General features: G+C 39.2%; 1 protein-coding gene across 6 annotated transcripts in view; it reads left to right on the forward strand.

Moving 5' to 3' along the window:
* Positions 1 to 27534, forward strand: part of brip1 (BRCA1 interacting helicase 1) — a 60127-nt gene that overhangs the window by 21115 nt on the left and 11478 nt on the right. Inside the window, exons 15-26 of one of the 6 annotated variants that reach the window (XM_066678466.1) lie at positions 2495 to 2654; positions 2851 to 2972; positions 8099 to 8211; positions 8437 to 8519; positions 8894 to 9136; positions 10233 to 11003; positions 13564 to 14079; positions 14458 to 14549; positions 15240 to 15318; positions 15743 to 15949; positions 16555 to 16703; positions 18154 to 18475. In XM_066678466.1, coding sequence (XP_066534563.1) covers positions 2495 to 2654; positions 2851 to 2972; positions 8099 to 8211; positions 8437 to 8519; positions 8894 to 9136; positions 10233 to 11003; positions 13564 to 14079; positions 14458 to 14549; positions 15240 to 15318; positions 15743 to 15949; positions 16555 to 16703; positions 18154 to 18261 — 2643 coding nt within the window. In that variant the 3' untranslated portion in view covers positions 18262 to 18475. Of the gene's footprint in view, positions 1 to 2494; positions 2655 to 2850; positions 2973 to 8098; positions 8212 to 8436; positions 8520 to 8893; positions 9137 to 10232; positions 11004 to 13563; positions 14080 to 14457; positions 14550 to 15239; positions 15319 to 15742; positions 15950 to 16554; positions 16704 to 18153; positions 18477 to 27534 lie in introns of those variants that run through there. The other 5 variants (XM_066678481.1, XM_066678498.1, XR_010804034.1 and 2 more) reach the window with 5 other exon arrangements.

A 27534-nucleotide genomic window follows, 5' to 3' on the forward strand; every position in this document is an offset into this window, starting at 1 on the left:
TTTGCTTTTGTGATTTGTGATATTTTCCCTTATCATATCAAATGTATTGTATTGCACTTTTTACAGCTCATTTTGCAAATCAGCTTTATATTTATATATAAAAACTGGTAGGCAGTTAGGTGGCCATGAAAAACTCCCTCAAATCACGAGGAAGAAACCACGGGAGGAACCATTAAAACCTTATGAACTTTTGATTAAAAATCACGGTACCTGTCTTCATGCTCAGATGTACTCATAGTAATCATAGTTGTGATGATACGAATCATACAAGTAATGATGATCAATGGAAGTACTAATAAAAATAATAATAGCAACCATTAGATGATGAATAATTAGAGCCCATGTAAATTCGGTGTAATTGTTAATGGAGGGTGGGCAAATAGACCAAGTCAAGTAGCAGTGGATGGAGGGTGAGCATCTGGTCTTCCATCAGGTCAGACAGGACAGGTGAGCAGTCATTTATATGGAAAAGAGTGATGGAATTAGTTGTTTTTTGGAATTATTTTCAGAGTGTGGCAAGGGACTCTGGCAAATCTGACTATAACAGATTAACTACAAAGAGAGGGCCAGAAGGAAGCATAGATATGGCCTTGAAACACTGGCTTCCATCTGCTCCACTGCCCACAAACCTGAGTGATCGTGGGTAAGTTGTAGTTCATGCCCTGCTCTGAAGAGTTTTGTGTGTTCTCCCTGTGTCTGCATGGGTTTTCTCCGGGTGCTCTAGTTTCCTCCCACTGTTCAAAAACAATTGTGGGTAGGATCGATTGACTACTCAAAAACTGTCCATTGGCACCCCCTCCAGGGTGGGTTCCTGCCTTGTGCCCAGTGATTCCGGGTAGGCTCCGGACACATCGTGACCCTGAACTGGATAAGTGTTTACAAGCAATAAATTAATAAATGAATGTTTGCCAATGAGCAGGCATCTTTCTAATATATAGCTTTATCTGCTCTCTAAGCTCAAGTGTCTGTCAAACCTTATCTTGATGGTTATGAATGTATCTGGTTGTATTAACATATTTTGAATGACTACCAGTGCAAAGTTCTTCATGCACCTGTTGAGACCTTTACTCCTTTAATAGCAAAGTCACACAGTGATATGCCATGTGATAGTAATATAAATTACTGCACACAAGAACATCCTGTAGGAATCCATTCCAGATTCCAGACACCTCTGCCAAATGAGGCTGTAGCAATGACAGAAAAAGAAATCTTACAATTTTGTTGCATTTCCTGTTTTTTTACAATCAAAGTAATACCTAACATATTCAGCAATGTTGAACCATTTTAACATAGTTTATTTCCAAGTCAGGATCTTAAAGTTAAACATCCCTGGTATAAATGTGGAGTCAGTCAAATATGTGAATTTATGGACTGCAAGAACAGGAATTCCCAAGGAATATCTGCTTTGTTTTGCACCATCTCTGGAAGCCAGAAGAAATGAAATAGAACCAACACTTCTGAAATGTTGTGAGAAGTTTTCTGCTGACTACAAAAAGAACTTCTACTTGACCCTTCTAACACATTTCCAAGCCAGTGGAGATTCTCTTTGATTGGGAAGGCATGGTTGTTCAAGAGGAAAATGTGCACCACAGAGACACGAATCACTCTGTGTGTGGAAGAGGGCTTTTAGATCAATGGTCCTCCCTAGAGATTCGCTGACTTTTTGCACTAACAGTAGTGCTACAACAGTGATTTTTATTATAGTGAGAATACAAGGGGCAGGAAAATGTCATTCTGCCAAACTTGCATGCAATACAATTTAATAGCTTATCATTCTTTTGAACAGATGTGTGTTTACTTTGAAGGCATTGTTGAAATTGAGCAGTGTAGCCTGCACTGCATTCCCCATTTCCTCAGTAATATTTGCTCAACATTGAATTTTAATGTAAACCACACAGATGGTGTATTGTACCCTTTTGCTGTAGCCTAAGCATTTAAGGTTCTAGTCAAGACTGTTAAGCCAATCCATCATCTTTCTACCATTCTAAAACTGATAACAGTATAATATGTATAAATAGATGTATAAGGTCCATTGAATTTTATCTTCCTCCTGTTTAAAATAAAGATTATTATGATATAACATGTTACAAACATGCCCTTCTTTTCCTAGTCTGTATATAATTACATATATGGAAAAACACTAGTTTTGAGGGAATAATTCCTGTAATGTCCTAATAACAACACATTTACATTTACCCACCTGTGCAGTATACAGTGGGTAAGTTTTGCCCATTAACTCTGAAGTTGTAAAGAAAATTTCAGTCTAAATGTATGAGTAGACAATACAGCAGGTCAGAACAGAGGTCAATTACATATCAGTGTTAAAGAAATATTGAGATGTGTCCTGTGTTCTTATTCTTTCTCATTGAAATGTTGATTTATTTAAGGTGAAATGTTACTCAGTAGGCCTAATGAATAAATGTATGTTACTGTACTGACCTGTAGATCCACTGAGTGTATGGCTGTTGCTGATTTATGTGAATGTTTGTTGTAGATGCTTGATAAGCTGAGGGATCGCTGGATGAACACAGGTTTGTGGGAGAAACTGGAGGAAAGAAAGGCTGTGATTGCAGAACCACGTGGAGGAGCAAAGAGTGATTTTGATGAGCTGCTGCAAACATACTACGAGGCCATTAAACAAAGTGGACTCAGAGGTGAGATGCAGGGCACAGTCTTTCCATGTTGTGGTTCTGAAGATTTTTTTAGAACAGTACTGCTACAAGTGATTTTTATTATAAGGAGAATACAAACTTTAGCCTGAAAATGTCATTCTGTGAACTTACATGCAATCCCTCTGTTCTATGTAGGTATTTATATGGTGTGGACTTAATTTGATTTCCTTTTATATAGACGGAGCTCTGCTGATTGCAGTATGCAGAGGGAAAGTGAGTGAGGGCCTGGACTTTACTGATGACAATGCTAGAGCAGTGGTCACTATTGGCATTCCTTTTCCCAACATCAAAGACCTACAGGTGATGAATTATTCCTCTTACGCTGCTGAGTAAACAGTGTTGCAGCTCTGTCGTGATCAGAGCTACCACAGTTAATATTGGTGGAGCCATTACCAACTAATAGTACTCTGCTAAAAGATTTAAATCAGCTTTTAATGTAACTTTTAATGAAGCAGCACAAAAGAAAGAAAAAAAGTACTTTTGAACTTTGAACAGCAGCTTTTTCTTATTTTGCGATCTTTAAAAATGTTCACAGCAAATCTGCTGTGCCTACTCTGTTGTTAGCAGATAGCCCTGACCTTTAAGACCACCTTGTTGTCAGAGTGTGTTGCAGTTTTTTTTTTAATATGTCTGTCACCATGAGGACATGTGCAGATGATTGATGATTCCTATCCCCTTCACCTTACCACAAGCTGTTGCTACGATGATTGCTCTAACTCTGTAAATGGCCTCTGAACATTTATTTTTTTTACTTCAGCTCCAGTGGAAACTTGTTGGCTGTGGCGGTTCTAGCTTGTGTAATGCACAATACAGGGGGTCTTCGACTTACGACGTTGATCCATTCCTACGTCGTGTCGTAAACCGATTTTCGGTGTAAGTGGGAACATACGTACATACTGTACGTAAATAACATACTGTACGCACTCATCCTATCCTAACACCTAGCTAACCTAACTCCTCCTCGGTCCTGAGCCGCGTCACCGTGTATTCTTCCGCCGCGCACAACAAACACGAAGTTCGCGTTGCGACGTTTACGACGCAAAACCACTTAAGTCGAAACAAGGCTTTATACAGTAAATGGGAGATGTGTCGTAACCACGAAACATCGTAACTCGGGACTGACGTAACACGAGGACCTCCTGTATATATATTCAGACAGTACTTTAAAGTTAGAAGTTTTGCATTTATTCAGATTCCTTTGCTTTCCACCTACATCAGGATTGGGGGGAGACTTCAATGTCCCGGCCCCCTGCCTATGTATGTGTGAAAAAAAAGAGTAAACATCAGTTTTATTACAGTTACAGAAATCAAAGCACTAAACTCAATCAGCGGTGAAAGGGATAATTCACACTCACACAAATCAAGGGCAACACCAATCAAGGTGTGGTTATAATATTAACAGAAGCACAAGGGGGATCTACATAAAAACACTCACTCCAATACTTAATTATGTTAATTAATTTACCTGACATGCACCTGTCACTGTTTCTTTTGGTTTTTCATTTATTTTTTTTTTACAAAAAAAAATCTTATGCTCAAAAACACCAGGGAGTTTGTTCCAAATTATAGCCAAATACTTGTATGTGAATAATCATTTCTGCTGGAGCATTTAAAAACAGATGTGTGGCTGTTTGTCCTATAAACACCACAAATGCTTTCTCATGTACCAGTTGTTATCTCATTAGGGCTGCCATATTATTTCAAATAACGTCTATATGCAACGGCATTATACGTTAGAACTTTTTCAAGGTGTTCCTTCAAGGATAAGTTTCAGAGTGCCCCCTTTTTTTCAGATATCAAAATAACTTGATTTCTTTGTTTTGGCATTTTCATAGCCTGTAGTGCATAGGAAAAAATGCCTTATATAAATGCAACAATATTAACAAGCTGTATAATTGTGGTGAGCTGTATCTGATTGCTTTCTTGCGTGATAGAAGGCTATAGTGCTGTGCCTGCTGAGGGTGTGCTGGTCAGAGAGGTGACAGTCATGTTGGGGGAGGTGACACAGAGCTGACACAGGACCCTTGAGGGTTTCTGAAGTCCAAGATATGACCCCATTAGTATAGAGGGAGCAGAGGACACTGACACTAACGACAGTGCAGTGCCCATAGCCAAGACACACGTATACATACACACACACAAACACTTACACGCACTTTAAAGCTATTCAGCATGCTCTCACAGGTGCAGCTGATGCCGCCAAATTGAGAGAGAAGTCGGGATTTTTTAAGGGGACACCAGGACTTTCCATGGTGTACAAACCAATCTCACACATTGGCTTTTTTTTGGTTATGTGTTACTAAGTAGGCTTTCTGTGTAACCAAACCTTGGATCAGACCTTGGTTCGTATTTTCATATGTGAAACCCTGTTAGGAATCATCTGTCAAAGGTCCACTGATACATGCAGGTATCTTTTACTTAGTTTTCACTGTCTGCTTTCCATTACTGTCTTCTTGTTTTGGAAGACTGGTTGTCTCCTCAAACACAAAAGCCATCAAACTGCCTTTAAAATAAGAGTATCACTTTTATTGCTTTATTAAAAGGCACAAGATCAAAGGGGGACTTTTAGTGATCTGCAGAACGGAGAACATGGTGAACTTTGAGTGTTAAAATAGTCTAAAAACATAAATAAAAGAAATTTATTTTTTCTGTTTTTGTAAGTGAATCTGATACTATATCTAAGTGGGTGATCAATTAAAGGATCGTGCAAAGGCTGGTCTGTTGTAACATTGGATTTTAGATCAGTAATTCCTTATTAGATAGAACGAAAACCATGAATCAGTTTAAGAGAAGACTGTTTAAAGCAGCCAAAAGAATGTTTGTATTTCATTTTTATGGCCCAAAAATGTTATGTTTATATGTGTGAAATTAAATTTGTGGTGAAGGGTATTATCCTGTTTTGTCATTAGTTTCAGTGTGAAAGGGTGTTATAAAAGCTTTAGAATGCTAATATAATCTAAGACCTAATGATATTTTTATATTTGTAATTTAGCCAATCGGGGTCATTTTCTGACTCAAGTTATAGATTGCATAAGACTGGGACCAGAAGTTGTGTTAATTTATGCTATGTTCAGGGCGGCATGGTGGCACAGCAGGTAGTGTCACAGTAACACAGCTCCAGGAAAATGAAGGTTGTGGGTTCAAATCCTGCTCCGGGTGATTGTCTTTGAGGAGTTTGGTGCGTTCTCCACATGTCCGTGTATGGTTCCTCCAAAAACACGTTGGTAGGTGGATTGGTGACTCAAAAAAAGTGTCCATAGGTGTGAGTATGTGTTGCACTGTGAAGGACTGGTGCCCCCTGCAGGGAGTGTTCCTGCCCTATGCCCAATGATTCCGGGTAGGCTCCAGACCCACCGCGACCCTGAACTGGATTAGCGGTTAATAATAATAGTAATAATACATTTTATTTGTAATGCACTTTACATTTCAAAGAAATCTCACTGTGTTACAGCATACTCAGAAGCAGAAATATTAAATTCTACACAAGAACAGTACAGATGCATAAAATGTCCTAATAAGCCTTTTTGAATAAGAAGGTTTTTAGTTGTCTTTTTAAAAGACTTCACGCTCTGTGGTGCCCTCAGGGAATCTAGGAGAGTGTTTCACACATGTGGGGCAACAGCTTGAAATGCCCTGTCTCCCATAGTGCAGAGTTTGGTCCGGAGCTGTTGAAGACCATGAATGAATGAATGCCATATTCAACATGAATTCTCAATTTTAGCACATAGCCACTAGTACCTTAATGCATAATGTTGTTTTTAGATCAAATGTTGGATTTGTTTTCCCTTGTATACACAAGTGTTTATGCTGTGTTGTATCTCCTTTTGGTAGACAGTGTAATCTTCACACACACACTGAGTCAGGCAGCAGTAAGGGTGAGCCACATTGCTGTCAGCACAATTGCCCAAGCAGACATGGTGTACAAAGATTTCTGTGACACAAACAAGATGGCTGAGACTGCCATGGGTGCATCCACACACACAGCCGGTCAGCCGCGAAGCATGCCTTTCAGTCAGATGTCTGTTTTCAAGGATGAACAGGTAGAGAAGTTGAAGCAGGCACCGGAGTGGGCCTATCCCCTGACATTTAAGTAATCCCTTCCAGCTTGTGGTTTCTTGCACATTTAAGAGATTTGGCTAGCAGCGAGAATTGGCTTTTTCACATATGCACCCTGTCATGTCGGATCGACTGTTGATGTGGTGCAAGGAGGTGAAGGGCCTGATGCTGAAATGGACCCTGATTGCATTTCGATGACATCGCCAGCCTCAGGCTAGCGGCCTTTACTCTGATGACAGGCTCTTCACTCAGACATGTTTAACCCTTCTGTTGGCTCCATGAGACTGAGAATCATGTGATTCATATCAACAACGGCATACAGTAGTTTAGAAAAAACACATAGGTGTGGATGTGTGCTTGTTACAGTGTATGCCAATAAATTTGTTTTGGGATCAACGTATGAATATAAGTCGTGTCGTATGAGATCAGCAAATCTCGTGTTTTTAAGTCCTTCAGAGATGATACATAAACATGCACGTATGTGTGGAATGAAAAGTCTTGTTGCACCTGACGTGTGCTGGAACAGGCTGCACCTTCTCTGGTCATGGCCTGGTCATGTGCAGCTCTGGCTCTGAGTGGGTGCTTCTGGACACACTGTACCTGTCACAAGCAGTTAGAGACCCTTAGCGACCTGTCCCATCCAACAAGACTGAACTTTTCACTTGTCAGCTCAAAAAGGTTAGCACTAAAAAGTAGAATGATGGGTGAAAATTGATGGATACTACCTTGGCATTTTTATGGCACGGCTCATGTCGTCCGGTGGCCCTTCCAACCCATCCCCTGCCCCCTCTTCCATCTAAAACAGAATGGTTCAGTGAGTGTGGCCAAGCATTTCTGAAAGCTCTTGAGGCCTTGGGTGTCATCTTCAGGGGAATTTTGTCCTGTGCTGCTTGCCCTCTCACCCGTTCAGCCTGTATTAATCCAGTTAGTTCTCAGTGGGTGACCAGATGACTGCTCTGCCATCCCGAGCCCAGGTGCTCTTTTGCTTTCGCTGTCACCTGATGTACTTTTGAAGGTCAATATCTTCTAATGTTAGTACTCTATATGCTATCTCTCTGTTGGGATTTACTGTTTGTTGGGATAGTTTAGACAACATTTATTTGAAAATAAAATGTTATATAAATTATATAAATGCAGGTACATAAATAAATAGCATAGTGTAAATGCTGGGTTAGATTCAAATGTAATGTTTCAGAATATGAAAATTCTGGACTCTGAATACATCTACGTTATCTTAGAAAGTTGACTATGTATTAAAGGAACACAGTATTACCTTCATCCATACATAAAGAGCACCAATGTGTTTTCTGCAATTTATTTTCCACCAGCTGTGCACTTAAGGTATATTATGTTTTTTTTTTTTTAAACAGGTTGAACTAAAGATGAAATACAATGACCAGCATTCAAAATCCAGGGGGCTTCTTCCTGGGGGTCGGTGGTATGAGATCCAGGCATATCGTGCTCTAAACCAGGCACTGGGCAGGTATGCAGGAGGGATTGTTGGAATTTTTTGAATGGCTATAAATAACCATTTGCAAAAGAATGAATACAGATTGGATAGATTTAGATTTTTTTAACTTACAGTTGTTAAAACACTGTCATGTGGAGTTCATTTAATTTTTATTGAAATACATACATTTGTAATGCCCTTTTTTGTTAAATTATACAGAATTTTCTTACAAGTGAAATAAGTAATAATTTTCCTCAGGTGTATTCGACATAGAAACGACTGGGGGGCTCTTATCCTAGTGGACGACCGTTTTAGGGCCAACCCTAACAAGTATATCACAGGTAAGCTATTTAGGAAAATCAAGCTTGCTTGCTAATGGCCATGTCACTTGTCTCAGAGATATGTAGTTCCCTATCTAAAACACTAGATGGAGATAGTGGCCTACTAGGCTGTGAAATATCTGTCAGTGGACAGTTGCCAGATAATGTGTACACAAGGCCTGTGCTCTTTTACATGTAACAGTAGAGTCAGAAATGTGTATTACATGAAAATGTAAACTGATAGTTTACATGTTGTGGTCAGAACAAGGTCAAAATACCTACCATGTGGAAACTTATATAGACAGAGTGTAATGTGGTGGAATAGTTATGGAAATGGAGAGCAGGTGGAGTAGTATATGGTTTCTCTAACGCTATCATTCCCTGTGTTCTCTCAGGCCTGTCAAAGTGGGTCCGTCAGCTAGTGAAGCATCACGATAACTTCACTAATGCCATGCAGTCCCTGGTGTCCTTCTCTCAGAGCCAACAGGAGGCAGTACAGAGCCACAGTGAGGTGCTCAGTCAGCTTGCCCCCAGTGTCTCAGCGACTGACACTTCAGCTCAATTGTCCCCAACAGAGCCCCCAGCTTTGCCACAAGATCATGAGGTTCGAACCCTGGTCAAAAGCCCTGCTGAATCAGGTACATGGTTCATGGTTTATATTACAGACACTATGGAAAGAAAAAAATTGCATTTTGGTCACCTTTTAATATTTAATGTAGATGTGCAGACGTTTGATGCGAAATGTGTATCAATATTAACAGCAATTTTTTATTATGCTAATTGTATATTTAATATAAGTGTATACTGTTTAGTCCTCATAAAATAGTAAGCTCAAATAGTGTATATTTTTTAATGAATGTCCTCAATTATTTTCCTCAATTTAATTGTGTAGATATAGCCATTACACTTCATCTACCATTCCCTGATTTTGTCAGGTCCTTCATTACAGATATATTACTATACTTCCTATAGTCCTATATATGTATTGTATTAGCAAATGCACGTCATCTATTCCATTGTCTAACTGTGCATGTTTGTGTGTGTGTGTATGTTTATGTCCCTCATAACTCCTTTCAGGCGCTACAAATTCTGCTTAACTGAAGAGCAGTGGGTCAAGCAGATGTTTAGCTGTTGCTTTTAATTAAATCCTGTTAACCTTTGTTTGTGGTAAATTGAGCATGAATATGTCAGGATTGGGAGTGAGCCAGAAGATAGGGGGCTCTAACACAGCCTGCTGCTACTACATTGTCTCAAAGGCTGCCTACATATTCTTTATCCGCACAAAGCAGACCTGTATAAAGCCTTTATATTTTAAATAAATTACTAGTGTAGACCAGTCTATTTTAGCATCCCTGACATGGAAAATGTGTCTCATGTGTCTAACATGTGCTGGCAAAGAAAGCATGGACACTCCTATTCTACCTATGCGTGCCACATAATGTCCAATTCAATATTAATTAAATGCGATTTTAAATTACTTTACTTTAAATGTAAAACATTCTATTTTGACATTGGTTTATTGGATAGATGTGTAATATTAAGACTTAAATTATTAAAAACATATTTTCACTTATTTTATTTCACCAAATATGGGGGTCTTGGCATATATACATTTTTATACACATGCTGTATCAGGCCAATGAAACCAGGATTATCACTGTTCTTTTAGCCTTTGGCATTTTTCACAAGTACATTTCTTGAGAGATACTTACTCTGTGTTTTGTTTTTGGATAGGTGACCTGAAACATTCACAGTCTCCATTGGAAAAGCGACCCCTGCAGTGTAATGCATCCAAAAACTTTTCTACATCACGATCCTCACTCAATATGTTTACCTCCACTCCTGTCAGTGCCCCATTGAGAACCCCACTTTTTAAGTTTAAATACCCCAAAAAGGACACTGAAAATTCCACATTCATGGAGTTCCCAACACCTGTTTGGGAACTAACGTATCAAAGGGGAAATGACAATGAGAATGAACATCATGAGATTCCATCTGATCCTCCTCAACCTTTGGATGTGTCCCCTGAAAAGAAAGCTCCTGACTCTACCTCAGACAAGAGTGTCAGTGTTGTAGAGGTTGAAGAAGAGGAAGAACAGGACCAGAGTGTCTTCTACAGTCCTGAGCTGTTTGAAGTGGAGCAGGATGAGAGGAATGAGGAGCCTACAGCAGTACAGGAGCAAAAGATGACGCTGCTTAAGATGGAAGTGATCGTTCCTCCATCTAATGGGGCGGCTAATTCACTTTCTGAGGACTTGTTTGGCCAAGAGCAGAGCCAGAGAACCTGCACTGCCCCTACAGATCTTAAAAGAGGCATTGATGTTGCTAACAGTGACTGTGTCTTTCCTTACAGGAACTGTGTAATGTCTCAGAATGTGGTAGAGCAGGCAGGGGCGAGCTGTAGTAAAGAAACTGAGAACAGGCCCACAAGGCAAGCAAAGCCCAACAGCAAGTCACATAGGCTCTCCAGGTCTAGACAGAAAGCTCCCAGCAAACCAGCAGCAGGTACTATCACTGCCCACTTTAATGTCCTCCCTAAGGCCAGCCAGTCAGATGTCATCACAATCGATGGCTGAAAAGCTATTATGAGAATTGGGTTACACAAATGTTTTACAAAATAAATTCTGAACTTTTATGTTTCTCTAAGGTTCCTAGTATGGCAACCTGACCAAGACCAAATATCATATTGTAAATACATATACATATATCAATTCATGTGCAAGTGACATATTAAAAAAGGTAGAACCCCTCATGTGGCATAGGTCTGCATTACTTTAATAAAAAATTATTGGTTTTATGAAATGTAAATGCTTACATCATATCATTCACAGAACACCTAATAGAACATCATCTGTAAGTAGGATGCCCATAGCATGGTTGGTTAGACTTTGGTGTACACACTAGCCCCTTCTGTGGTATTAATTTAGCAACACCAGTACTACAGGAACAGTTAACAAATAGGGATGCTCAATATTAAAAGAGTATTTAAAATACGGTCTCATGTACACTCCCATTTTTAATCAGATTTCAATGTGTGCCAGCTACGCTACGCTGTTTTACATCTGCTGAAGCAAAAAAAATAACTAATATTGAGCTTGTAAATATTCAGGCCAACCCTATGTTAACAAGTAGGTATTGGGGTGCTAATGAATAACAATGACCAACTTAAGACTATAGGAATGTTTTTACCATGATTTTCTTTCTTGAAAATCATAAAAATAAGTGTCTGTCACATCTCCCATTCCTAGAAACAAGAGGCCTTACTGGGACTGATTTTAATGAGTGGTCCTGTAGTGGCTGTAAAGTGGAACAAGGGTCTGAGAGGCTTTTACATGGTTGATTTCACTTGGCTGAGCGGTCTTACATCTTTTACACATATATTACAGCCTAGTAAAAATTTAATTGTATGTCCTTAGAATATAAACAAGGCAAAGGCTGTGTAGCTATGCAGGAAGACAAGTAATGTGAAGGGGCAGTAGGGCAGTAAACAAGCACAGGAAGCTCCCACCATCAGTCTTGTTTTCTCTGAGAACTCCACAGAAAACAACCTCTTTGAACAGAATGGTTTAAACTACATAAAAGCAATGTATTTAACTGGAATATGTAATAAAGTAATAATTTTATCCTCCTCCTGAGCTGCTAGGTGTTAAATAGTCTCTTGTTTAGACTAGTTTATGTGTGTGCTTTCTCCTTAAGGGGAAGGAAAATGCATATACAGCTCCTCAAAGAGTCTGTGGTTTTGGCTCTGTAGTGATGAACATCTGTATACAGTAACTGCCTCTGCTCTGGGATGAATACTTCCTTAGCTCTTATTCACTGTGCTTGAGTCGCTGTTTCTTCCTCTTTGTTGGCTGTTTGGCACTGGATTTGAGTAGTTGTGGGGGTGGTGAGCTTAGGAGACAATTTATTTTCTTGTTCTTGATGGGCTAAAATGTTTGGAATATTTTAACTGCAATACACAAAAGTGTAAAAAAAAAAAAGTGCACCCACACTGCGCTTACTTATGCCATCTGAAAATGACTCCCCAGCTACAGTGGATTTTCTCTTAATTTTTGCCGACAAGCTCATTAAAGAGCATATGTTTGTCTTAAGCCCTTGTTAAATAGAAGCTCTACCTAATGACTTTTATTAGCAGGGATGAGGGTTATTTGAGCCACATTAGCATTATTTTAAGGGGCTTCATGGTCTGGCTGTGGAAGGTAATGTTGTCTAGCAAAGTCTTCAATTTTGACAATTGAACAGAGAGGAGAGGGCTTACGCAAATTAACCTCCATTAGCCTAACAAGATTTGTCTCGTTAGTTGGGCAGCAACACTGTTAATGTGCAGGCCGGAGAGGAGCTGGGAGAAAAAGACTTTCAATTAAAGCTCATCCCTCTTCATCTGTCTAGTGCCGAGCGTCTTGTCTGACCATAATTGCATTGTGGGATGAGGCTTGGCCATTAGTATCAATCTGTATGAGGACGCTAAAGGGAGCAGTGTGAGAATTTGTCCCGTTCAGAACATTCTAATAAGCTGTCTTCAGCCAAGCAAGACTGCCAAATGGCTGGCCCTCCCTCAGCCAGCCATGTATTTATCTCTAATATATTTAATTGCATTAGCGCTAGTCAACGCGTCTAGAATTACAGAAAGACAAGAGGACATTTTTGTTAGTGATGGTGCTGTGCAGTATAGACGTTTCCACCCTTTTTTCAGTATGTAATGATATAACTGTTTCCACAGTAACATGTAGCTCTTGGTGTCATGCTTATGCTATGGATTAGCTTTAGTTATCTTACCCATGCCATTTCAACAGCTACACCTAACATGCATTTGCAGTTTTATAGCCCATCTGTAGAAGCCATCCTCTATTATTCATCAGTAGGGACCAGTATAGGTAATGTGTATATGTGGTTTTGAGTGCTTTTGCCAAGTGTTACTAGGATTCTTAAAAAAAAATCATCTGCACTCAATGGCCATAAATCACCAAGATCAATTTGTCACCTTCATGATTGAATTGCCAATAACTTTAAAGAGATATACCTAATAAGCTGACAACACACTATATGCTTATATTTGGTTCAGCAGATCAGAGGTCTTTAATCCTGGATGGTGCAAATGTGTCCAGACAAGGCAGAGGTCAAGGAAGCACTCGACCTTCAGCAAAACAAACTTCAACCACCAGTTTGACCGGGACAGAGGACACGACAGCTCACATCAGGGAGTCAAAGGGAACAAGAGAAATGACCACTGAGCCTCTAGCAGCAAGGGTTTTAAAATTAAACAGTGTGAAAACCTCTGAGCCTCACAGTACTACAGAGAAATCAGTCTTTTGCCAGCAGTACAGCAATGCTCAAGCCAAAAGTGCAGTGCAGAATATGAGGAAGGTTAGACAGAGAGCATCAGTCAAGACCATCAAGCCCAATGGGAAGGACTCTCCACATGAGATAACTGCTGTGGGTCAGTCTACAATAACGTTTGAGATTGTCACCCCAGAGAAGCAGAGCACAGAGAGCCTGAGGGCTTTTGCTGGCTGTGCCACAACAATCTTTTCTCCTAAAGTAAGAGAGGAAAAGAGTAAAGGCTCAGGTTCTCAGCAGACAGGTTGGGAATTTTTGTTATCTATGTCAGTAGATAAACTAAATTATTTAATTTGTTTGGGCCAAAATCATGATCAGATTACTGGTGATTACTGGATCACCTTGCAAAAATATTAGATTACAGTTTTTAGGAATATATTATTGGCATCTTTAAATCAAATTTCAGATATATTTTGGAAATATATTCCCTTTTTTAATTTGACCAAAGGAATTTGTACAGTGTTTATAAATATGGAATGTGAAAAATAAAATCAGCACATCTACCGTATTTGAAAGATTTATATTCATAAATATAGATTTAGATTTGATAGCTTCTTTTGACCTAATAATGCAGTGGTTTATATTCTGAATTTATCTCACATGTTTGGTCACATGTATGCAGGGATCAGAGTTCAAAGATCATGTTTGAGGAATCACAAGCAGACCAGGAATGGAAAAAGGGTCACTAGGACCAGGTCTACACAAAGACAGACGGTATCGCTTGATTATTTATTTATTTATTTATTTATTTTGCCGGACTGCCTACAGGGCCGGCCTAGAGGAGGCACTTTCGTTTACTTACTGACTGACTGATTCCTAATGTTGAGTAGGAACTGTTAGTTCAGCCATATTTCACAGAGGCAAATTAAGGTGGCGCTACTACATTGCTGTTGTTAGTTCAGCCATATTTCACATTACAGTTCCAGAACTAAATTTGGCGGTCCGGCAAAACTAGGCTTGCCTAGTGTCTCTTGTTTTTTATTTTGCCGGGCCGGGCTAGAAGAGTTATTTTCACCGACTGACTCCTAATTTTGAAATGCGCATGCGCGACTAGGAACCGTTAGTTCAGCCATATTTCACAGACAGGTGGCACTACTACACCGTCTGTTGTTAGTTCAGCCATATTTCATATTCCAGTTCATAAACTAAATTTGGAACCATTCGGCGCGTTTCCTCTAACATAAACTCGTTCGTGAACCAGAAAAATCTGTTCCCAGCTGGAATGAAAGAACAGTAGGTTCTTCAGCGCGAATCGTGACTGGATAATATGAAGTAAGACAGGAACACGCTCCATTTATGGGTTTCTGGGGATATGTTTGGCGCGACACCATGCGTATTTTTGTTTTGGGGACTTTTTTGGGGGGATTTTTGACCTACTTGAAAATAAGCATTTTTATCTTGCAGCAGTCTCAAAACTGTTTCCCCTGTATGAAAGGACTTTACTGTGCTGTATGCCAATCAGAGCTCCTTCCCCTAGCCCAAGGTCAGTTGAACTACAGATTTTGACCAATATATGTATGTAATTTTGCATTCTGGCAGGACCAGTGATTAGTGGCTCGTCTTGTTCTTTTTGCAAACCCTCTATATGAAGAAAGCCATTCGGAACCAAACATAATATTTTAAAGTTTTCCATAAGCCAGTCAGGTATATATCAGATATATATTGGACACACAAATCTAAAATACTCACAAGGACTAATGAATGAATTATTCTCGTGTGACAAATGCTTTGTAGCTGATGGTGGTTTTGCAAAACTAGTCCTGCTTGGCCTTTGTATAAGAGAAGATGTAGTCACATTATTTTTGCATCAGTCATGCTTTGATATACAATCTGTGAATGCTTTTGTGGCAGTGTTTTTCCCAGTGTTATTGATGCTTTGGTGCTGTCCTCCACTTGATATATATTAGGTATGGTACAGAGTGCTTCATGTGAACGAGTGGAGGTTTCACAGCTATTGCAGAGCTGTGAAGGGTCAGCTGAAAGACTCCAATGCCTATGCTGTCCCTTAAGAGCATCTCTGTGTATTAGCAGTTCACTACTACTTGTCCAAAACAGCACTGCACTTCAGACCCTTCGCAACTCACTTCAGCCTTACGCTGTTGACAGTCGAACAGGTGAGTCTTAGTGCATACACACAAAGTGTTATGCTATTTACTCTGAAGATCTTTCACACAGCTGCAGCACATTTTGGCACAGGCCTAGTTTTCCAAACTTTCAGGAAAAAAGAAAAAAGAAAACATGTATATATGGAATGTTTCCAGTATCTGAGAGGATTTCTGGACTCATTTCAAAGTGATCTGAATGATTAATGAGTAATTAGGTATATAGGAAATCAGAACATGTTTTCTTTCGGGGTAGTAGGTTTCTTTCTTAGCAGCATAGGGATTATTGCTGAAAAGAACTGGGAGAACACAGTTAAACCTTTTTATCTTCCTTTCATGCATCATATGCATACTTAGTGCTGAAATCTTCATTAGTGTCACTAGAAGAAAGGTCTAAACTAACAAAACAATCCCAAGGATTATCATTTTTGCTCCCATCACTATCCACTTCACAAGAACATCCTCTGATATTTTGATGCATACAGTCTTTGCTGTTTAGCTTTTTTAGGTGAAATCAGTCCTAAAACTTTGGCCTCTTCTTTCTTTCCTTCTTCCACCCAATGTTTGCTCAATGTGTGTCCTGCTCTCTCACACACACATACACGTCAATTCAAAAGGCCCTTGCACATACAATGCAATATGGGACAAGTCTGAGTGCTCTGTGACCCAGCTGCTTCAGTGCCAAACCTGTCTGTCCTGCCATCCTGATCATGCTGTTGTCATGGCAGCAGAGGTACAGCACCCAAAAGACCCTGCCCTGGACCAGGTAGGCTTTTCGTCCACACAATTATCAACATTAGGATGATGGGAAGGGTGCATCATAAAGAAGGCTGTCTGTGAGACATGTACATTTCTAAGTGGGTTTTTTGTACAATTTGTTTTATTTAAAAAATATGTAAAGGTATATTTATAATTAGATTAATACCTTATCAGCTTATTCCTTATTTTCCATGGTTTTGATAATTCCGTTACTTAATTACTTTATATATGAATGGATATATCATAAAAGCCTTTTAGGGACTTCTTACAATTTGTGTCTTAAATATACAGTATCATTTCATAAAAAACACATACGAGCGAACCAGTGTATTGTCGAAACTTGTCTGAATATATACAGTTCCTTGTATTAATTTTAGATACGTCTGGATAAATATTTTAGGAATAAAGCTACCTTGAACTTTTTTTGCTTTTATTTAGATACAGAGAAACAGATAAAGGAAATCACAGGTGGCATACAGGCATCTGCTTTATAGGGCTGGAGCACAGGGAGGGGCAATAATCAATACCTAAGCACAGGCACATAATTGCTTAATATCTCTTTTAATCTGTTTCATGCGAGTCACTATGTAACAGTGAAAATCCTTATCGATTAGTGACTGTCCATGTGTCAGATTTGAACGAAAACCAGACAGATAATAAAATGCAGTAATAACGCTGGACCCTTTTGGAGCTAAATCTTTGATGCGAGTCAAAACTTAATATTGTACATTAAGATATACTTTTCGATGTACTTTTGCTGACTTTAATCGACATAGCAGTCAATCTGAGAAACAGAAATAAGTATTTGAATTAATCCTGTTATCTGTGAAGTTAATCACGTTAGCTATTAATCTATTACCACACACCACCATGTTAAACATGTTCATCAAAATCAATGAGCACTGTGTTTAATTATATGTTATGGTTATTCTTAAATCGAAATTTGTGCAAAATATTATGAGTATATCAAATAATTAGCCCAGTATTTTATATTTTCATCCATTGTCTCACAGCAAATTTTAGACATTTCTAAATGTAGTCATGTTTTGTTTAGTTTCAAAAATATATTATAAGAGTTCATAGCACAACAGGTAGGTAAGAAGCACACTTTTTGTGATATATATATATATATGGTGCCTAAAAAAGAAGCATGATCTTTCTTGAGAAATTGCATACAAAATTTTGTCCTTTTTAATCTTTCCATCTTGTCTGATTTTAGCTCTTGGTATGTGGTAAAACCTAGTTTGGTATGTCGTTCAGCTAGTTAGCACCCTATAAATGACCCCTATGTGGCCTTTGCAACAACCCTTCCTAAATAACAGATGGTTCCATACTTATTCACAGCTACAATTTTTATTTGGGTGTGTTTGGGGTGGGGGTGTCTGGGGTGTGTTAACAGCAGCATGTATAGCACTTGTTTTTGTGCCATCTGTATCACACCCCTCTGTTTTCTCCAGGTCTGTGTCTGCACGCACTTGTCCACTAACTGCTCTGTCCCAATCCCCTTTCAGTCACACGTCAGCCACGCTTTGTCTTCACCACACATGTACAACACGGTTCTGTGATGCAGAAAGTCTGATGTCTCATATGACCCTTCTGGTCTCCCCACCATTCTGAGCTCCATCTGTGCTTGGCCCAGCGTGGGGCTGACACTTTATGGAGGTGCCATCTCCCCAGCATCACTTCCATCACCCTACACATTATTAATCACATCTGCCATTGTGTTTGATAGATGTTTCATCTGCTTTTAAAGCTGTAATGTACAATCATCCCTTCTGCTCCATAGTGTGGCTGGCCCCTTTTTTCAGCCCAGTCTTTTGTCTGCGCCACAGAGCAGAGCTTATCAGACCTCAACCGTTACATCCCAGCATTCCATGATTAAATGTATAATAGGCCTGTATGTTGAGTGTTTGTTGAATAATTGCTCAGTGTTCAAAGCCAGTGGGAAGCTGTGCAGACGATTCAGATGTGAATGTTTCTCATACTGCCAGTCTATTTAAAAGGCTAACGCTAAATCAGTAATTATGCGCAATTTTTTCCCTCATGAGACAAAGATCATCACGGTCCAGTGAGTATTGAACGTGATCATTCAGAGGGAGGCTGTTTGCCCCAATGCTCTTTATTGTTTTTTGGATAAAAGATATCAGTCCACTGTGTTAAAATGTGTTATATTTTATGTAGCAAAAACTGCCAGAGGTTAAAATTTAAGTATTTGAGCTGACCTATAAATAGGGAAAATAGATCATCTGTCATTGCTTCTCTGTGCTCAGCACTGGAGAAACTGCACCATGTAACTTTTGGAAGATGGTAGAAAATAGTCATTTAATCAAAGTTATTTATAAATGGTGTTTAATACAACAAGAACTACATTTCTGTACATTTGTAACATCCTGTACACATTAAGACAAAGGGCACCTAACAACAAAATAACATGAAATTAAAGTTGTTCATCTAGTTTTAATTCAGTAATGAATATAAAAGCTTTCAGCTTGAATAACATTAAATCTCTAATCAGAAGTATTCACAGGTTGAGTGTAGTATCATCATAAAGCTGTGATATAGCAGGGATCATTGTTGTCACGCTGATGTGTTTGGGGTGGAGTTGTTAAGGCTGCTGAAGCAGGTGCTCACTCAGTGAGATGCTCCTCCCCATGCTGTAGTAACAGTTGACATGAGACTCAACAAATCTTTTACAGAAGGATCTGGGTATTTGGGGAGTTTCAGTGCTAGGCAGGTGAGGAGTAATCTCTAAATTAATGGACAGATAATCCTCGTTTTGGTTAATCTGTCTGCTATGTTACCGTCTTGACTTGGCTAGTATAGCAGTTTTTACAGCCCAGAAATTGAAACAAAATGCTTATCGGATGAAGGGGATCTGTTGGAGTTTTAGACACATAATCTGGCATTAATTGGCTTGTGACCAGACAAGAGTATTAAGGATTTTGGAGTGTGGGTTTCAGATGCCTCACATTGGCCTTCTGATCAATTGTTTCTCATAGTACATATTGTATATAACATATCATCACTGTCCAATTAAAAATAAGTATCCCCAAAATAGCAACTTTACAGGAGAACGGAAAAGCCTACTTAAATTTCATTGGGGGTCAGTGTAAAAAGATTTTATTCTATATTATTTCAGAGCATTTCTATTGGTCCATTCATTTTGAAATTTTCACACAGTGTGATGGACAGCTGCTGTCTTCAACTGATGTAGTAAAATAAAAATTCACAAAAATGAGAGATACATGTTTTTGATTGGACAGTGATGATATATGACTTACAGTCACAAATATACAGCAAATGCACTCAAGTTTAAGATTGTGTTTTGTAGACCAGGAGTATATTTGGTGATATTTTAGTGTTTAGAAAAGTATTATAATACATTCATTAAAACTGTCTGTGGAATCTGGGATTGGTTGATGATTTTGAAAATACTTGAATCATAAACCTGGATTAGATTTTTGGTTTATTGGGAATGATACATCTAATCTTACTTAAGGAGTTTTAAGCCGTTTAATCTGGATACAGAAAATCCTTGATTTACTTTGTCCTATGGTGTTTACCCAAAACTTTTAATATAAATATTTGTTCAATTGTAACTCACAGGATATTGAATTTCTGCAATTATTTCAGACTACCTACCATTTGATAAATGTTTTAGTTGAAGTATACAGTATTTAAATAGCTTGGAATATATTGGTGTAGCACCCAATAGGATGTATGAAGCCTTTGGTGAAATGAATATAGCCTAGCACAATGAATTCCACAATTTTATACGTAATATAGCCTGTTTTATTGTGTGATTTGACTATGTATGTTATGCTGCTTTTTTCATTTACACATTTTTTATTGTAAACAATTTATACTAATTAAATAATTAAGTACGTTAACTTTACAATTATTTGTGTTTAATAACCTGTTTTTGTTAAGAATTGTCGTGAATGTATTACTTTTCTTACTGTACCAATTATTTATCTCTTACATTTGGGGAAGAAAATAAGGAGAAACGTAATGCTATTACTACCCCAGAATTCATACAGAACATTGAAATTCACTTATGTTATAGCTGTATATGAAAACTCTTTAAAAGTTATTCATGCAAAATATAGATTAATAGATTCAAATTCCCTGTGGAGTCATTGCTTTCTCTAGTGCCGTTCTACCACTTTAATTTGGTCAATAACGTTGACTTTCCTGTAGACATACAGATTGGCTTATACTGACTGAGTACACTTTTACTCTTGTCTGCAGAAAATCTTAATCTAGGACGGTAAGCCACTTCTTTATGCTGCTCATTATTCTCTTACTGTTTTCAAAAGGGTTTTAATATTTGGTTTTATTTCAGCTGAAACAGAACAAGAAAAATAATGTGCATATTTGAATGTAACTAACCATGTTCATTTCATTTTAACTATTTTCTTACGTGCCCCTTCCAGGGTGTGTTCCTGGAATAAAATGAAATTTTAACATTGTAACACAACAAAAATTCTAAATTATATATTACTGTATGACTTTATTTAATGCATTTATGCGTGGAAATGATCATTTACTTACATTCTTTGGGTGTGATGCTTATATTTTCTTTGTCAATAACATATTTGATTCTGAATATGTCACTGTCCACCACTCTATGACATGGTATGATACTTTGTGGTAAAAATCATTGATCACTGGGAATGTTTAGTCCAGTGTCAAGAACAAAGACAATCAGAGGCTTTACATGGCTCCTTGTTCTCTAACTCCCTCCTCCTTTTTTATAAGGTGATTACAAAGAGTGCAGCCTACATTCAGTGCTTCATCATTCTCCATGCTCTGAGATAAAAGTGCCTTTAAAACTGCCTTTCTCACATGTGCTTCTGATTTCTCTTAACCCTGGATGCAGGGTTCCTGCGGTTCATATCTCAGTGCGAGCTGACACTTAGTGCTGCATGGTAGTGCTGACTGTAGCTAGGATTACCTGAACTATTTGCTTGGCAGACTGCTGGCCATGTTAAGACTGTTCTGGCTCCTGTCGAAGGAGAGGGGCAGTCCCTTCTGTGCAGGGTGCTAAATAATCAGGTTCTCTAGGGTTTATCTGCTGCCCCCAAGCTATCAGAAAAGAATTTGTTGATCTGTGAGGTAAATCACTAACTGTAGGACTGCTTAAAGGATCTCTGCAGTGTCAATGATTTGCTGCTCTTTTAGCAGTGCACAGGAGCTGTCTGAATTTGGTGCAGATGCATAGCATACATTTTTGCTGAGCAATGCTGGTTCTACTCATAGATGTTTTTTTTTTGTGGTTTTGTGCTCAGCTTTTGTATTTGCAGACTTTTTATGATCCCCATGTTACTGCTGTTTAAAATATTTGATGTGTTTTTTATTTGCATCCTCAATATTTCTATACAATATTTCTTTTTAATCACTCCAAATGAAGTGAGCTGAGTAACAAGTTAAGTGACTTGGATCCTTGGAGACAGTCCTTGGCTTAAGAAAAGATTCTTCGCATTTTCAGCAGCCTCTTCCCTTTTAAATCATATTCTTTCTCTTGGAATTTTTAAGAACGTTTGCTCAGCTGTTTAAGTCAGCTAGATCTCAGGCTCAGTGTATCTTAAACAGATTATATATGTGTACAAATATTTGTTAACTTGTCATTTCCTCAGTGACAGGTGCAAACTTAGCTGAAGACGCCTTCACCACTCACAAGTGTTCAACATACGCATGACCTCACTGTGAAATTATTTATACATTTTCTTCTGTTGACAAGGGCAAAAGGTGTAAAACCTAAATATTTCCCAAGACAAAGCAAATGACTTAAAGGAAAATTCCTTATTTATTTAGTGTCTGATCATTCAATACAGTTTTATGTGAAGTGTAGAGAAACTTAGAGGCTCTTTACAATGGTGAGGATATCAAAGCAAATACAGACAGATTATTTGTTGTCCAAAAGCAAAGTGAAAAACGTTTTTGAGATATATTTGACTTTAATGAGATATTGATAATGGTCAAACAGTAGTAATTCTGTCAGAGCTATAATAAAAAATGTTTCTGTGACGGAGCAGTTAAGGGAATTTAACTTTTCAGATATTGAATCATCACAACTGTGAACAATTCTGACTCTCCTAATTTCTGTAGAGCAGAGCGCTTCACATCAGTCCACTGTAGATAACCTCACTTCTTCACTGAATTATGTTCAAATTGTATAAAGTGTGTGGAATTCCACCTTTAAATTCATGTTTCATCCAAAGAGGTCTTACCACAAATTGTGTATCTGCACTGCTGTTCAAAACATTGGATTAACTGTTTTCTGTATATTAATTATATTGAGGTTTATTCTAATATGATGCTAGTACTATGCAGTTCTAAAGGCATTAAAAAAATGTATGAAGAGCACAAAATATAAGTAGTGTTTAGAATAAGCCTAGAATCTGGAGCTTAAGGAAATTTAACTTCAGAATATGATATATGACTAGACAACTGAGATTAATTTTACAGTGTCTAAAAGTTTTTAAATATTTAGTTTTGTTTTGGATTTAAAACGCATAAATACTTTGACAGGAAATGTCTACATATTAGTGGATTATTATTAGTAATGTAATACTACTGCTTCTTTTTCTATTTCTAAGGATTGGCTGAATTACATAATAGAACATGTAAAAATATAGTTTATTGCAAAAATGCTTGTTTGAATTATGCTTTATAGATGGTTATAAGGGGAGGCACGGTGGCGCAGCAGGTAGTAGCCCGCAGTCACACAGCTCCAGGGAGCTCTGTGAAGTCCCAGTGTGGGTTCGAGTCCCGCTCCGGGTGACTGTCTGTGAGGAGTTTGGTGTGTCTCTCCGTGTGCTCCGGTTTCTTCCCACGGTCAAAAAGCACACATTGGTAGGTGGATTGGCGACTCAAAAGTGTCCGTAGGTGTGAGTGACTGTGTGTTGCCCTGTGAAGGACTGGTGCCCCCTCCAGGGTGTATTCCTGCCTTGCGCCCAATGATTCCAGGTAGGCTCTGGACCCACCGCGACCCTGAATTGGATAAGCATTTACAGATAATGAATGAATGAAGATGGTTATATGAGTTTGTTACTCAAAATCAATTTTCATTAGAAGTTTCCAGAGTAATACAGTTACACTGAAAACTAGAGTGAGCCATGGAGTTTAGCTGAAGTTGAATGGATTAGCCATGTGCTGAATGTCCGCCTCAAATCTAACAGAGGGAGAGTGATGATGAAACCACTGGAGACTCTATCAGAACAGGCATGTAACCAATCAGTCATCTGCTCTCAAAGGCTACGGTCAGCAGCATGATGGATACTGTTTCTGTTTGTAGAAGTCTGTAGAAAAAGCCTTACCCTTGACTTAGAGGCCCAGCTCCTCCCTCTTCTCTGTGTAAGTGTTGGAGCTTGCACATTGGCGAGGGGAAACTTAAGTGAAAATTGAAAGCTTTGGAAATAGTAGAGAGGAAGGGGTTTGTGTGTGTGTGGGTGTGTTCACTTGCACTGCCTAGACTGTAGGTGGTCCCTGCTTGTGTAAATATTAGAAGTGCTGAGACACAGTGTGTCAAAACACGCAGGCCTTCAAGTGCCACACTAATGAATGGGGGCCACATGTGAAGAGCCGTGGCGGTTTGTTTAAGCAAATGAGCCCTGCTGACAGACATGTGCCTTAATGTGCAAGCTGAGACAGTTCTCTCTCTCTGTGTCTCTCTGTCTCTGTCTCTCTCTCTCTCTCTCTCTCTCTCTCTCTCTCTCTCTCTCTCTCTCTCTCTCTCTCTCTCTGTTATTAAACAGCTCAGCAAACACAATGTGTCCTGAACTCCTCTCATCCCATGTTCTAGTCTGTGTTTCATATGGAGAACCTCTGGGACTTCACAGAGTGGCAGGCGAGTGGCGTGGGCACTCAGAGTGTTGACAGACATGGCGTAGGAGAGGCAGGAGCTGGCTGAATTATGCATGCCCTCTCACAGCTCCCTGCCTCTGCCCTGACTCATCATCACATACTGTGCACAAGCTTCCCGTCATGGGAAAAGTTTCTGTTTATTTAGCCTTCCTTGAGCTGTTTAAATCCTTTCTCTTTTAATCCTCCATGTTCATTACAGCACACTTTTAGCAACTCAAATGAGCAGTCTCCGCAGTGTTGCATGGATGACAAGTTGGTTAAGTAAATTTTATAGAACTGAACGTGCATGAAATGCATACTTTTAAAGGTTTTGTATGGGCTTTTTTCCTTTCATCTTACTGTTAGCTGAAATATGTAAAATTATCAGAAATAAAGGTCAATATGTTTGTGGCAGATTCTTATTTGTGAGATCAATTATGCAATTTTTTCCTACATTTTTTTTCTTCTCTATGATGAATCATAAATGAGCCTCAGTGTAACTTGTGTAGGCTTAACACTAGGATCTCAGCAAGAAAAAGCCCTGTGTCAGAACACCACAAGCCTGCTCTCTTTTTTCCAGAAGTACCTTAGAAACTGAAAATATTATGAGTTATCATTTTCCTAAAGGATGAAAAGCACTTAGGCAGTGAAAGGCAAGCCGCTTTTGGGTTTGTGTGCTCTGGCAGGCGAGGGATTACCCCTGTAAAAGAGTGGAGGGAGGTGTCAGCACAGGTGCCTCTCAGCATTCAGAATTTCATCTGGCGGGGCTCCAGACCCACTCACGCATCCGCAGATACCCTCCCTTCCTCTGCGTGTCAGTGCACAATACCTGAGGACCGCCTAACAATGGGAGCATCACTGGCGAAGCAGGAGAACACCTCAAAAGCAAACACAGCCACCGGTCAGTCACAAAAGGAACCAGGGCCTGCTGCACCTTTATGTTTCTGTGTGCCTACTGGAAGCACAATGATCTGCAGTCCTGCACAGCAGGTGTCACATTAAAGTGCTGCTTTGATGTATTGTGGTCCTCTTTTTCTCCACTGATCTGTGTTTGCTCTTCTCGACCGTTTTCTATCACAGCCACCACACCATTGGTTTTTGATCTGACAGGAAGGTGCTGTGCCCAACTTTTGTTAATATGTGCATTTGTAAGAGATGAAGTGAACTTGACCTATCCTTCTTCCTTTGTTTGAGCTGAAAACCTATACCACTGTGTGTACCTCCAGAACCATTTTTGTGTGCTTTTATTCCCACAGGTGATATAGTGTAATGATTATAGCAGTATAATGTTGTTGTTTTTTTTTTATTTGATCCAAGGCTTCATTATTCAACCATTCATTTTACTCTCTGATATTTAGAATCAGGAGGAAATTTACTCATGACCAGAAGGTGTCAGTATTCTCCACAGTAAATGCTTTGTGTATTACTAGTGGCCTTTAGAATCACTTTGTCAGAGACACAGGAACCATTGCATTTTTGAGAAATTTGAGTTTGTTTATGCTAATATGTATGATTATGTCTATGAATTTCTTACCTGCCATGCACACGTCTGCCTGATACAAATGTGGTAACTGAGGTTGCATATTGAGTGACATACATAGTGCTCTGCTGTCTTCAGTAAGGACAATGTATACTGCCAACATCAAAGCCAAAGCGTAATTTATTTTTTGTGTAAATCATGTTTTTCTCTAGTGGCAAAGCATCATCTGTTTTACACAGTGATCCCTTGAATTACTTTCTGGGAACTGGGACTTTCTCTAAGCACCACAATAACCACTTGACCACAGTAATTATCACCAAGAGATTTAGGCCCTCTCCAGCTCTACTGCTTTACCTCCATCTCAGTGTTTGTCGTTATGCTGCTAAACTGGGTTTTGGAGAGATAACTGATTGCCACAAGAAAAGAGAACATGTTGATAATTGCCGAGCTGTAGATCCCACAGCGCCAGGGAGCTGAGCATCTCGGTGGAGGTTTGTTTGCTGGAACTGGAGCAAGTTGGAGGCTCTAAAGCCAGCAATAATGACAAGGCAAACAGGATTATTGACAGAGACACAAAAGGAGCTTTAGGGATGTCTCAACCAGCTGTGAACGAAGCACCTACTCCCATCACTGTGGGAGGTACACAGCAACAACATTCGGTAGAAATGTGTTAACCCTATGCAGTATGGAGCTGCTCACCTCTGCTTTACTCACACCCTAGTGGAGTGGACAGTTGGGGAGAATCACAATAACCCTGACTCCCTGGAGAGTGTTGAACGTTGGAGTTGTGCGAAGGGTCAGATGACCCAGATCCCTCCACCTCCCTCATATCACCCTCGGTTTCAGAGGCTGCTTTATTTGAATGTGTCATCATTGTATTTTAATTGGCTTTCGTTTGTGACCCACTTTTAATCATGAGGCCTCTGCTCCCCTGTTGTGCTCCCCCAGTCATGTGTCCAATTATGCTATGAAGGGGAGGCACAGGAGGGGCTAGCGTTGCGTGTGCTGATTGCGTTGCGGCGCCGTGTCTAATTACCCTCCTCCTTTGGAGCGCCGAGGTGTCGCCAACGCATTCCCTTCGCTCTGTTGTTCCTGTCCCCTTCACTGAACATCACTGCCCCCAATACCCACCTCTCAACCTTTTAGTACACTAACACTCCCAGCTAGTTAGGAGATAGGGGGCACTGTCTACCAACACATCTATTCATATGCATTTTACTTTTTGGTGCCCATTTCTAATCAGACCTTAATGACTGCATGTTTGCAACATTTAAGGGCCTCTCAAAAATCTTCTTCATCAAGCAATGACATTTTTGTAAATGAGGCCCATCTCTAGCATGATGTTTACATAGTTGTTGAAACTCTTTCATAGATAGTCACAATCAGCAATATAAATAAAAGCAAAAAGCCCTCTTTTGTATAAATCTGATCTTTTTTTTTTTGCCTGCAGTCATAGTACAAAATGCTTTGTAGAACAAGACAAATCATTGTACTCTGGCCTGCTTCAGGA

The sequence above is a fragment of the Hoplias malabaricus genome, chromosome 1, assembly GCF_029633855.1.
Source record: "Hoplias malabaricus isolate fHopMal1 chromosome 1, fHopMal1.hap1, whole genome shotgun sequence".
In the NCBI taxonomy this organism is placed as follows: domain Eukaryota; kingdom Metazoa; phylum Chordata; class Actinopteri; order Characiformes; family Erythrinidae; genus Hoplias; species Hoplias malabaricus.